Source organism: Emericellopsis cladophorae, assembly GCF_022114955.1.
Source record: "Emericellopsis cladophorae strain MUM 19.33 chromosome Unknown NODE_28_length_274560_cov_118_130999, whole genome shotgun sequence".
Lineage (NCBI taxonomy): Eukaryota > Fungi > Ascomycota > Sordariomycetes > Hypocreales > Bionectriaceae > Emericellopsis > Emericellopsis cladophorae.
This window is the reverse complement of record NW_026250953.1, coordinates 237,941-250,920: the sequence shown is the minus strand read 5'-3', so window position 1 is coordinate 250,920 and position 12,980 is coordinate 237,941. Positions and strand designations below refer to the sequence as shown.

The following is a 12,980-nucleotide window of genomic DNA, read 5'->3' as shown; positions in this document are numbered from 1 at the left end:
ATGCAGGGGGTTTCTGTAGTTGAGAGAAGTAGAATTACGGCAAAAAGAAAATATTATTGTAGTTCCAGAGAGGAGAGGATGATGCTGGCTTCATTCTAATTTCGTCCCAGTTCTAGGTGACACTGATATAACTCAAGCTATTAATGTCATTTCTCCTGCATGAGAGATATCAGCGAAGCCACAAGTGCTCAGTACGAAAATGTGGACCAAGAATGATCAGACGAGAATGGAATGAGGCTTGAGAAGGTGGTGGACAGACGGCTTTGCGCCCATCGATGCTGGCGGTTCTTTCAAGGTATCCCCATATTCAGGGGTAATGGAGAACAACAAGCTTCCGAGAAGAGACAGCGTGCGGCAGAGCAGCGACTCTTCCCAAACCAAGCGCACAAATTTGTAAATCGTGACTGTTTCTTGGACAAGCCCTATGGGGTATCTACTCCTTTTCCTCGTCTGCTACGACCTCCTTTTTGGCCTTCTTTTCCTTCTTCTCCTTCTTGCCCTTCTTGCCCTTCTTGTCTTTCTTGTCTTTCTTTGACTTCTTCTCCTTCACCTCGCCGTCCGCGCCAGTCTTGTCCTTTTTCTTCTTCTTCTTGTCCTTCTTGGGCTTGGCCTCTAAGGACTCTCCATCCTCAAGTGCCACCGCCTCGGAGGGCTCCTCCTCCACAGCTTCAGGCCCATCAACATCCATCACATCGCCATTCTCCTGTGGCTCCGTCTCCTCAGCGACCGTCTCCTCGACAACCACCTCCGCAGAAGCAGGCTGCTCATCCATCGCCTTTTCCCTTCCATTCTCCCGCCTCCCCTTGACGGCCACCTTGTTCGCGCTCATCGTACCCTGCGCAGGAACATCGACCTCCCTCATCCACACCTTCCAGTCGCCCCTCCTCGTTTTCCACATGTCGCCCTTCCATGATCGCCACACGCTGCGTCCCATCCAGCTGCTGCGCAGCTCCGCCTCCATCTGCCCCAGCTTGTCCATCACGGCCTCCTTCATGTGGAACGGCAGGCTGCGCTCCTTGCCCTTGCTAGGGACCTCGACGAGCGTGGTCAGGATGTTGTGGCCGTACTGCGACGTGGCCAGCGCGCCAGTGTGGGGGAGCACGAGGGTGGAGGTGAGGGTCTTGTGGAAACCTGGGTTGTTGGGGCAGGAGGTGTTGAACGCCGTGGTGAGCACCGTCACCGCAGGCATGGACGCTTGCGCGAGCTTGAGCAGCTGCGCACCCGGCAAGGCGAGCAGCGCTTCCTGCACGCCCTTGGCCGGACCGGGGATGGTGAAGAGGGTGGTCAGTAGCTGGGCGCCGTGCGATTGAATGGCGTATTCGTTGCGTGCCAGCTGGGTGGTGTCCTGCTTTTTCTTCTTACCGTCTGGCGCTGCCTCATCGTCCTGTAGGAGGCACAGGGTGCGGATGAGATCGGCGGGCTGTGGTCCACACCCTTCCTTGAGGCCCTTGTTGAGCTTCTTGACCTCATCGTTGAGCCCGCGCGCGACGCAGCGTTCGAACAACGTGCGGATGACGTTGTATCGCGTCTTGCTCACGAGCTGGGGGATGGTGGGCTCGATCTGCGCCACGGCCTTCACCAAATCATCCTTGCCGAGGCGGTTCAGCACACGAATCGCCGGATAACAGGACACGTCGTTTCGGACGTAGCCCTGTATCCGCGGCAGGAAGATGTTCTGGTTCATGGCCTTGAACACCTTGCCCGGTGCGTGGGTGATCAGCGTCTCGACCAGTCGCGAGCCGATCTGGTCGTACACCATGCCGTTGATAAACTCGCTCGCCTCCGACGACTCGTCGCCCAGTGACTTGGGCGCGTCGGGTAGCAGGCGGAAGAGAAGTGTCGGCTTGTGGTCGTCGGACTTGTTGAGGGTGAGGTCCAGCTCGAGTAGGAGCTGCAGCGTCGGGTTGCCAATGGGGTGTTTCGCGAGGACGCGCAGACTCGTCGCGTCAACGTTCTCCATCGAGTCCGAGATGATCTTCTGCACAGCCATGGTGAAGCTCTCCGGCACGACCCTGGGCCCGTGGTTGGCCTCGTCGGCCGCCGCGGCGCCCGCCACGGAGACGTTCTCCTTCTTCTTGCTCTTCAGCAACGTCTTGGCGGCCGCATCATCCAGCGGCCGGCCCGACAGGACCAGCAGGAGAACGCGCAGCGTGTGCGACGCAAACCGGTCGGTGATCAGGAACGCCAGGCTCCCCTCGAGCTCGTCCAACGTCTCGAGAAACAACGACTCCATCGACTGCGCGGGCGAGACTTCCGCCCCGTTGCCCCCCTTTGTCGTATCCACCACAAACGACACAGTGTCACCGCCCAGGTCCTCGCTCACGGCGCCCGCCGACCGGAGGAACAGCGCCTCGCAGCAGTGACTCGCGAACCGGTGCTGCACGAGACTGAGAAAGTGCCCCGCAAAGGCTGCAAAGAGCTGTTTCTTCTGCGCAGTGTCCGCCAGCTGGATGAGTCGCTCCATCAGGCGGGAGCAGCTCTGCGAGGACGCAATCTTGAGTTCCTTGCCCTTGGCCTCGTTGAAGACGGACGTGATGAACAGGCCGCGATCGTCGGGGCTGGGGAACTGGTTTAGCTCCAGGAGTTCGTCAGCGTGTCGGAAGTATTCCTGCTCCTCCTCGTTGAGCATGCCGAAGAACTCGGTCTCGGGGGCCTCTTCGTGGTGGAGCGAGTCGCCATAGAGGGCGGGTTGTTCTGGGTGGGCGTGGCCGGGTTCTTCATGTTCGAGATCCTCGCGGCGGGAGCGCTTGGACGCATTGGCGGCTGGCTGGTCGTCGTTGCGCTTCCGCTTGCGCTCTTCGCCGCGCTTGGTACGTGGCTTGGGCATTGTGGGCGGTTGAGCTAAGTTGCTTGGGTTGGTGATGAGGTGGGCGGATCTCCTTCTCGCAGTTGAAACTTTTTGACGGCGGGCTTATCGATAAGGTCGACTGTGATACCTCACTACAGGGTAAGCTGGCTGGTATGCACACTCTCGAAGAGGGGGCCACAGGATACGGGTACTTTGCGCGTTCAAGCCATCTATTCATACTACATGTAGTCTATCATAAGTCATCTCTATGTCTATCCATACAGCTCCATGCCCACAGTCTCAATCGCCTTGACCAGACCCTCGACCGTGCCCGGCTGCGTCTGCCAGTTGACCACGACGCGGAAGAAACTCCCCCTATCACCAGGGGCGTAATCGACCATGAATCCACGCGGGATGATCTGGTGCACGATATCCGCCGTCATCTTGGTGACAACCTCCTTTTCAGAAGGCACATCACCGCCACCCGGTCGGTAGTAGAAGCAGACCTGCAGGCACGACGGCATGTCCTGGGTGACGAGTTCGAGGCGCGACGACGCCGTCACCTGCTGGTACAGGTGGGCGGCCATGGCAAAGGAGTGGTCGACCTGTCTCTCAAAGCCCGCGGTGCCGTGGTACTGCCACGCCAGGGCGAGCTTGAAGCTGTCCGCGCGACGGCCGCACTGCAGGGTCAGGTCGGCCAGATCCCAGACCTCGCCGTCGCCGTGCGAGTGGAAGAGGTAGCCGGCCTTTGTGCTGTTGGCCTTGTTGAAGATGCGCACGTCCGGCCCGAGGAGGAAGGAGCACGTGCTGGGCACGTTCATCATCTTGTGGGGGTTGACGGTAAGCGAGTCGGCGAGGTGCGAGCCGGCCAGGTTGTGGCGATGCTTCCGCGAGAAGACGACGGGCCCGCCAAAGGAGGCGTCCACGTGCATCCACAAACCGTGCGCCTTGCAGATGGCCGAAATGTCCTCGAGGGGCTCGTAGGCGCCGCGGACGGTGGTGCCGGCCGTGGCGTTGACGTAAAAGGGGGTTTTGCCCTCGGCCTTGGCCTTGACGATCATGTCGTTCAGCGCAGACGGCTTCATGCGGCCGGCGGTGTCAGCAGGGACCGCCCAGACGGCGGAGCTGCCCAGGCCGCAGATCATGGCGTTCTTCTCGACCGAGTAGTGGCCGCTGACGGACGTGAAGACGACAAAGTCGTGCTTGTTGCCGCCGACGGCGCACTCGGGGAACAGCGTGTTGCGCGCCACGACCATGGATGTCAGGTTGGAAGAGGACCCGCCCTGGCAGGTGAAGCCACCAGCGTGGGGTCCGGTGAGGCCAAACATGCCGGCCAGCGCGCGCGCGGTGGTCTTCTCGACAATGGTCAGCGCGGGCGAGACCTGGTAGACGTGCAGGTTGGTGTTGAGGATCGAGAGGATCAGGTCAGAAATCACGCCTATGGGCGTGTTAGTCGAGAAGAGCTTGTCCATGAAGCCCTGGTCCCAGGTATTGACGCTGTTGGCGAGGATCTGCTCGATCCAGGTCAGGATGCCCTCCTTGCCGCGACCCTCGTCAGGGAGCGCCGCGTCTAGCTTCGCAGCCAGCTCGGCGGGCTCCTGGTAGTCGACCAGCACCTGTTGCGCCTTGCCGGTGGCGGGGTTGACGTAGGCGTTGCCCGTGTGTTTCTGGGCAGCTGCATTGTCGGCGTTCTTGATGAACGGGATGATGAGCTTTCGCACCTCGGACAGCAGATCGTCCATCTCCTCGGCACGGTTGAGCTTCAAACCGTTCGAGAGGGGATCGTGGGGCGCGTGTCCGTTCAAGATGGCGCTCAGGGGGTCCTCGTTGACCTCGGGCTTGGTGCCCGCCACTTCGTCCTTGACGCTGTCGGTACACTCGTTGGCAATGGAGCCGTCGCCGTTCATTTGCGCGATGCCGTTTCCAAAGGCGGAGGCATTGCCTTTGCCATTGATGAATGAGGATCCCCCGTTACGCCCACCGACGCTGGGGCCGCCATTGCTCATCTTGTTGTCCAATGCAGGCATTTTTTGTGTTGTGTGTGACTGTACTTGTGGTGATGTACGCTGGGTATACGGTATGTGTATGTAAAACGCTTGTGAATGAGTTGTATATGAGCGCTGAGAAGGGAATAACCAAGAAATCTACTCTGTTGCTGAGTGAGGAGGCACGAAAAAAACGTAGGAATTTGAGGATTCGCACGGCTACTTGTATTACCACCGAATCCCAGGATGAATAAGAAGAAGAAACTGTGGAAAAGTGAGCCATTTCCTCTCCACATCCAGCCGAGCCTTTTTCCCCGTAACGGTAGCGCGCGTAACTCCGTAAATCATACTGATTTCCTGGCGAACCAGGTCGTCTTTTGTATGGTCCGCACAGTCATCTGCCTCGTCGAGACAGATCCGCAGGGGGTAATCGGCCGCTACTACGGGGGCGAAGCGGCAAATGCCATGCCATGCGGTGCAGCGTGTGGCCGGCTTTTCGTGACCGAAGCCGAACGGGGGGCGTTAGAGGACGGAGTGTCATCGTCATCGCGCTTCCTGCTGGATTGGGCGTTGGTGCGGAGTAGACTTGGTCAAAATACAATGTCAGATTTCTCAATGTCGATTTGGCCATGCCATCCAATCCTTGTGCGTTTGTACGCGTTTTCACAATCCTGGCAAGGGTGTTTTCGTACAATCCACAAGTGTGATTTCGCGATGGGGCTGCTTTCTCTTCCCCGCGTCGTCACGATGCTTGGCAGCGAAGCCCATCGATGCTGTAATGGGAGCAGCAGCCCAATCAAAGTGAGTCGACTGTTAGACCCTTTTACGATGGCTTATGGTACGGCGTACTACGATAGCATTCGAACTGTTCGCGTCGTAGAGCATGTCGGAGGACGTCGCTGTCAACCATATTCCTACGATCGTCATCGCCTCATCGGATCTCACACCGGCGGGCCCTCGACCCCTCGCATCCACGCCATGGGTGTCGAAATCCAGGGTCCGAGTAATTCAGCAGAGCGTGCTTATCGCATTGCCCTCGTTTGCGGGTGTATTGTTGATCCAGGGTCATTCGGTGCACGGTATCGTAGACATGTCAGCCACCAGTCAGCTCGAAACGTGCGCGGCGTGAATGTGATGCGCGCGCCGATGCTGCATGGAGGTTGAGTCGAGGGTACAGTAAGATGGGCTTACTGTGTCCCTCTCCCCAAAAGAATGGGCCCTGTGCAAAGCAGAGCTTCGAAGTCCAGTGAGTAGCACACAGGGCGAAGACATTAGAAGAGAAGGATTTCTGAGTTGGCATCCGTCCGCATCCTGAAAAAATTGGGCGGTCGGCCTGAGGCAGCTACGGATACAGAGGAAAGGAAAGAGCATCTGGGCCCCTGGGAGTTCCTTCCCCGAGTTTGGCAACAAGCATGACTGCGTTGACACATTTCCAAAATGTCACAAACCCCCCTTCTTCTACACTACGCATGTACACTACGCTCAAGCAAAAGACAATCCTAGGAACTATTACGCTCTCACAATGGCTCTATTGCTAACGAATAGCATGTCGTTTCTCATCTCTCATCACATCTCAACAGCCACCAACGCCTCGCTTCAATCATCAGTTGCCACTCTTTTCCCAGTACAACACCCGCCCGCTTAGATGATATCGTGATCACACAGCTTGCCGTGGCCGGCCCCAAACAAATCGCGCGACTCCATCCACGCGAGGCCCGACGCGCGATCCTGAAGGCTGCCCACAGACGTCTCGTCGACAGGCGTCTTGGGGATGAGCTCCTTGCCATCGATGGCGAGGATGGACAGGACGTGCGCGGCAGCCTTGCCATTGGTGGTGATGGTGTTGGGCTCAATGTTGTTGATGTCGTCGCATTTCTACCAAAGAATGTCAGCATGGAGTACTTTTTCGAAGGAGTGAAGGGCTTACCTGGTGGTAGCAATCGTCCTGAGCGGCGCCGGTGCCGGTGAACAGACCACCAACGGGCTTGTTGATGACCTGCTGGAAGGGCACGTAGTCTGTCCCACCCGTCAAGCCGACGGGTGTGACCTCGAGGCCCTGCTCCTCAAAGTGCTTGACAAACAGATCCTCAATCGTGTCCGAGCCAGGGGCGCCGCCCGGCCCCGCGTCCGAGGCGTCGCCGTCAAAGACGCCCCAGAACCCACGGCCCACCATGTCAAAGTTGAGGTAGAGCAGCAGGTCGTTAATCTCGGGGGCCGTCATATTGTTGACGTAGAACCGCGATCCCCACAGGCCGTTCTCCTCGGCCCCCCACCAGGCGAAGCGCACCTTGAGGTTGGTGCGGAAGTGCGACAGACCCCTGGCCAGCTCGAGGATGGTGGTCGAGCCAGAGCCGTCGTCGTTGATGCCAGCCCCGGCGACGACAGAGTCCAAGTGGGCGCCCAACATGACCGTGTTCTCGGCATCGCCGCCGACGGTCTCGAGGATGACGTTTTGGGTGATCTGCTCCTCGATCAGCTGGACAATGGTCGTGTGCGACTCAACGGTCTCGCCACCCTGGATCCGCGCCTTGAGCGCCTGGCCGGGCTCCTGGTCGATGAGCGCAGCAGGGACGTAGTCGGGGCTCGGCATGGATAGGGAGCCAGCGGTCAGCTTTGCGGGAGACGAGTTGTACAGCACGACGGCGACGGCGCCTGCGGCCGCGGCTGCCCTGACCTTGCCGGCAAATGTGGTTGCGTCGGGGCACAGGCCACGCTCCACGAGCACAATCTTGCCCTCGACATTGCCATAGTTGGCGGCGTCGCAGCCATCAGCACCTTCGGGGGCCAGCGCCAGCTCCGCGGTGACGCCCTCCTCGGGGGTGCTGGGTGTGTAGGTCAGGGCGACGGTGCGGTAGGACTCATCGCCGACAGAGACGTCGGCCGCGGTGGTGTTGGTGAAGAGGGCCGGGAAGTCTTGCTTCCAGGCCGTGAAGCCCTTGAGCTTGGAGACCTCGCCGTAGATGTAGTCGACTGAGGCGGCATAGCCCGGGTAGCCAAAGGCGCGGTTTCCACCATTGGCCTCGGCAATGTCGTAGAGCCTCTGGAGGTTGCCGAGCAGGCCCTCCTCCGTGATGAGATCTTGTAGCTTCTCTGACTCAACGGGCGGGTGGCATTCCTTCTTGGCTGCAACGGCCAGAGGGAGCAGAGCGGCTGCCGTGGTGAGCTTCATGGTGATGGTGTCAGGCGCCGAACGATCTGGGATATGCTGGGTGGGCGGCGTGCCGGTGTATGGAGAGGCAAGTACTTTTTAAAGACGTGACCTGCTCTTTGAAGACTTAAATTGAAGGTGAGAGAAGTGTCTAGACTCTATGAAAGCCTGCAGTCCATCCAATGGGGAGGGCTCCGTGTCCTGGGGATCTTTTGTTTCTTAGCTTATGCATGCGTGCGTGCTTGTCCGTGCTGGTTACCGAGCTTCCCTATTCGGAGATGTCTCCAAGCCATGCGAGGCCGCCTCGGCGGTGCTCGCATAGGGCCGGCTGAGGGCTTTGGAGAAGGTTTATACGTACGTGCCTGAATCAAGGTGAAAAATAAGCGAGATAAGGTACCGCCGCCCGATTGCGGGGGGCAGCCACCACTCGTCGGCATGTCCCGGGGTCCTGGCACTAGTCTCGAGATTATTCGTGAACTTTATTGAATCTTGGTATGACAGACTTGAATATTGAGTACAATCCTTATTCCGAGTCTTCTGCAGGCTGCCTATTGCGAATTCCGCTACTAATGCTCTGTTGGCTGAACGGCAGTGGTTAGCTGGGAGACGCAAGTGAGATCACCGATCTTTGTATTGACATTGATAGAGAGCCACTATGTTCACGCATGGCGATCAATACCTGAACTCGAAGAGGGTAAGTTCTACTAGTGTGTAAGGCATCGCCAATTGGATATAGTACTTTAGCAAGCTGGCGGGTACCATACCTCAGGACACCGGACAACGAGCCATAATATTGCCAGCCATGGCAATATAACTCATCGAAAAGCGTCTATTCGTGCGATTTGAGGGTACTCACAACTCTGTAGACGTATACAGGGCATTGCATACTATCGAATGAGTTGAGCCGGCTTGCGCAGCCTGGTCCTTACCCATAAAACCCCGGACTTGGGCGATAGCTGCATCTGGCTTCTCACGCAAAGCCACTGCTCTATAGCGGTTTGTTGAGGCGGTATATCCGATTAGAAGTGCCTCCAATAGTATAGCCAAAAATTAATACTGAGACTCTTTCCACGAACCCGCTTGATATCCACATGTGGTAACCCGAAATTCATCTCCCGTGTGAAGAGAGCTCCTGAGGAACACTATACCCAGAATACCCCGGCAACTCGACGACCGGGTCCATCTGTGTCATCATCGACTGGCCAGGCGGCGGGCATCCCGGAGCCGTCGATGCATATCCCACAGGCGCCCCTGCGTACCCTTGCGGTTCGTAGCTCTGTGTCGACGGCGCATAGTAGCCGCTCTGATGCCCCTGAGTCGGCGACACAGCATAGCTCGGTTGGTTACCAGCGTACTCGGGTTGGCGGTAGGGTTCCATGCTGGGCGTGGATTTGGCAGCGGAATCGGCCGACCTTCCTCTCTGGAAGCGGATGAACCAGATGGCAAAGGCGACGAGGAGGATGAGGGCGACACCGCCTATTGTACCACCCACAATGGCTCCAATGGGCGGACTCCCTCCGTCGTCGGGAGTCTCCGTCTGTGAGGTCTCGGCGACGACCTTGGTGATGGTCTTGGGCTTGCTTTCCTCCTCCGTCGTCGTTGTGGTCGTGCTTGTGAACGCGCTGGTGATCTCAGGCGAAAGGTAGAGCGAGGCCACGCCGGACAGCTCGCCCCTCCCGCAGCGGAAAGCCGTGAGGGTGTCGACACCAGAGGTGAGGAAGCCAGTCACGCAGAAGGGATAGTCGCTTTCACTGCCATCGGTCAGCATGGAAACATTGTCCCTCACGAAAGGCGCTTGTGGCCAGGCGCAGCAAACTCACCAGCAAGTGACGGCTGGGTCGTAAGTCGCCGACGCAGCACACAGCGGGTCGGTGCTGTCCTGACATGTTTGCGGGATGAAGCTGCACCCAAACTTTCCGTCGCTCGTCGTGCACGGCTCCTCGCACATGATGGCGTCCCAGTCACTGCCGCTCGACGTGAGCGGGTACCACGCGCAGGTCTCCATAAACGCCTCCTGCCTGGCGCCCAGCGGCGGCGGACCGACGGTGGGCGCTGGAGGCGCGACGCCAAAACCCCGTGCCTCCAGGATGGCGGACGAGGCGAGCAGAGCCATGATCAAGTGTGGGCGATTGCACTGGGGTGAGAGTCACGGCGGACGACGATCTTCGCCAGCAGCACATACAGGCGAGGGGAGCACTGGAAGAAGAAAGGCGTCTCGCGCACCGCGACCTCCAGAAGAAAAGTGCATATGTGCCGTCTCATGGTGCACTTGTCGTTGATTAGGCCCCTCTCAGTTGCAGGACGAGTCACGACAATGTAATGATGCAGGGGTTCTTTGGGGCTTCCTATGCAGGCGTCCTTCAGCCCATGTCAGTGGACATTCGAGGCTAGTCTTAGCGTGGCACCGCAGTAACCTGAAGGCATCTTCAGTTCACTTTGGCACAAACACGCGAATCGTATAACGGGGCCAAAGTTGCACGTACGATTCGAATCGTATTTACGACCAGTCGTACATAGTTCAAGATTCCTACACCGCACGGGGACGGGCGCGGGTGCGCGCTTGAGCAGCGTTTTTGGGGATCTTTTCAGGCGCGCTCTTGGCAAGTAATCAATCAGACATGGACTTTGGTCTTTGCTTGACGCTTTTGCAGCGGAAGACGAACGAAATGCGCTAATCACCCGCTAGGCGCGCTGATCGGCAGGGGGACGGGACGAGGCTTAGTGCTGTCCGCTGGTGGATGGCGCTGGCTGACTTGATAATTATTCTCCTTGGAGCTCAGGGGGGATGAATTTTAGGGCTGACTGGATGGGTCCATCTGTATTCTGCACGACCAAGGTTCCGCAAGGCTGATTGCCTGGGTGGATGTATGAACTGTGAAAGATCAAGACCAATTACAGCGGGATCATGTGGCTAAAGGAACGATTTCGATTAGCTCCTTTTCGACGTTCGACTGATGAGCTTTCATGGCCCCTGAAGCAGCCATGTTGTGAGTGTCTTGCTTCTGTAGCGGACAGCCACCAGACTCCAGAGACTCTAGACGCGATCCCATGGGCCATGGCTATTCAATAACGTGATACCGACTGCAACCAAGAAGCAGCGGCTGGAATTTGGGCTGACGGTACGCAACCGCTGTTTACGCCCCATTGAATTTGGCCTGATGCCTTGCGACTCGCGCATCACGGCTGGCCGGCTACTCTACTCGACGGTTTCCGCCATTGGCTCTGAAGCATCGCGGCAGCGGGCGGTAGTACATAGACTGAACTTCTTAAGATGTGAGTTATTATGTGACGGCGTGGTTTTTCGAATGGCACGGGGAAACTCACCCGACTACTGTGCCTGATGTACCTTAGGATATTAGCGCAACGACACTCTCCCCTCATACCCTATACCTAACCTTAATTTATCAGATGATTAAATCGAGGCGCGAAATCGTGTGCAGTTTATTCGTACCAGTAGCATTTCTTGATGCAGTTCCGTTCGAATTTGGCAATGGCGACGATCTGGACGATAAACTGATTTGTAGGATCTCAGTCATGCTAAGATCGAAGGGCGGTTCATGAAATGTGTGAGGGTCAAGATCACACTCGATGAAACCACACATTCTCGTTGCGAACATGCTCGGCGGGGTTTACTCACTGGATGTTTTACACTGACGTATTCACGCAAGGGCGATTAGGATAATGTTATCAACCAGCACAGTATTTCCGCTGCAAGGCGTGGACCTACTCGTGGGTGAAGCAAGTTTTCTGGCGACCCCCAAAACCAAAGTTCAAACTTGCGCAGTGTCTTATCGCCATGACATGATGTGTTGCAGTCGAACATGGCTGGAGTCTCACCGTCCACATAATCAATGCCAAGTGATCACCATGGCCGTTTCTTGGGGGTAAATGCCGGACACATAAGGTGTTTGACTTTCAGGCAGAGCAAGCCGGATCTGCGTCTGACCGGGTTTCCGCTCGTGATAATACCAGACGTGCAAACAACATCTCCGTTGGGGCGTACGAAAGTTTATCTACGTACGTGCAAGCAGCATCTCCGTTGGGGCGTGCGATAGTTTATCTGCATACGTGCAAACAGCATCTCCGTTGGAGCGTGCGATAGTTTATCTACGTACGTGCTGGGAGCCTGGCGGTCCAGCCCTTGACAACAACTCCTTTTTGGTGATATGCAATCCGCAGGGTGATCCAGGGGGGTCGGGCACGCGAAAGGGTGTGCCCCCACGGCTCAAATGACCGTGACCTCGAGGCTGAGCACATGACACACCTGGGGCAATGTGAGGACCGTTCAACAACAAAGGTTTCTGACACCGGGGTTTCCTTTGCCGAGGATCGTCTGAACTGCAATCGGACATGGAAATGCACAAACGAGTCACGGAGACCTGCATTGCTACATGCGATGCACGCGCGTTCCCCCGCAAGTGACATTCCTTGCGAGCTGCAATCTGCCGACATGACGCTGACCGTTGAGCATTCAGCGAGGACATGCAACAAATCCGGTCACCAGACCTATACTATAGTACCGTAGCGCAAAATGTGACTGCCGTGGCAAGGGCTGTTAGCTGTTTCAAAAGACAATGGTTTGTTGAACTTTGCGGCTTCCGCCCTCGCGAATCGCCGACCGACCAGTGCACGGCAGCGGCCCCAAACGGGGCGGGCACTATTAACTGAATTCGTAGCGACGGAAATGGACCCACTGGCTAAATTAAATACATGGCGGCCCGTAGCTACCTGACATTGCCGCTGGGCACCAATCCGCCACGCTGAAATCTGTGAAGCACTGTCTGGAAGCCACTGAAGCAACTGGACGGAAGCTCCATCTTCGAGTCCAGGGCTGGCCAGCACCAGGCAGCTCAGTCACATCCCGCGGTCCGCGTCGCTCTTCCTAATTAGTCCCTGCCCCTCGGCCCTCGCTGCATGTCTGGCCCATGCAGAGCACTTATCAATCACACGGGTTGCTTCTTGCGCCTCCCGCTTGTTTTCTGTTTGTGGCGGAAGGGTGGGTTGCCGGTCAGAGGCGTGCAGCGGCAGGAGACGCTGCCGCCTGTCTGTTTATCTGCCT

The 12,980-nt window shown here is 57.4% G+C and overlaps 4 protein-coding genes across 4 annotated transcripts; all 4 read right to left on the bottom strand.

Moving 5' to 3' along the window:
• Positions 1 to 433: 433 nt before the first annotated feature.
• On the bottom strand, positions 434 to 2,827 carry J7T54_001120 (nucleolar protein 9; the record flags this gene model as incomplete). The annotated part of the gene is made up of 1 exon (XM_051507177.1): positions 434 to 2,827. One exon carries the CDS (start codon positions 2,825 to 2,827, stop codon positions 434 to 436), a length of 2,394 nt encoding a protein of 797 aa, XP_051361668.1.
• A 233-nt stretch (positions 2,828 to 3,060) lies between these two features.
• J7T54_001119 (Glutamate decarboxylase-like protein) lies at positions 3,061 to 4,815 on the bottom strand (the record flags this gene model as incomplete). The annotated part of the gene is made up of 1 exon (XM_051507175.1): positions 3,061 to 4,815. One exon carries the CDS (start codon positions 4,813 to 4,815, stop codon positions 3,061 to 3,063), a length of 1,755 nt encoding a protein of 584 aa, XP_051361667.1.
• A 1,599-nt stretch (positions 4,816 to 6,414) lies between these two features.
• Positions 6,415 to 7,942, bottom strand: J7T54_001118 (leucine aminopeptidase-like protein; the record flags this gene model as incomplete). Its single annotated transcript, XM_051507174.1, has 2 exons — positions 6,415 to 6,648; positions 6,701 to 7,942. 2 exons carry the CDS (start codon positions 7,940 to 7,942, stop codon positions 6,415 to 6,417), a joined length of 1,476 nt encoding a protein of 491 aa, XP_051361666.1.
• Positions 7,943 to 9,029: 1,087 nt separating this feature from the next.
• Positions 9,030 to 10,034, bottom strand: J7T54_001117 (uncharacterized protein; the record flags this gene model as incomplete). The annotated part of the gene is made up of 2 exons (XM_051507173.1): positions 9,030 to 9,672; positions 9,742 to 10,034. 2 exons carry the CDS (start codon positions 10,032 to 10,034, stop codon positions 9,030 to 9,032), a joined length of 936 nt encoding a protein of 311 aa, XP_051361665.1.
• Between the last annotated feature and the right edge of the window lie 2,946 nt (positions 10,035 to 12,980).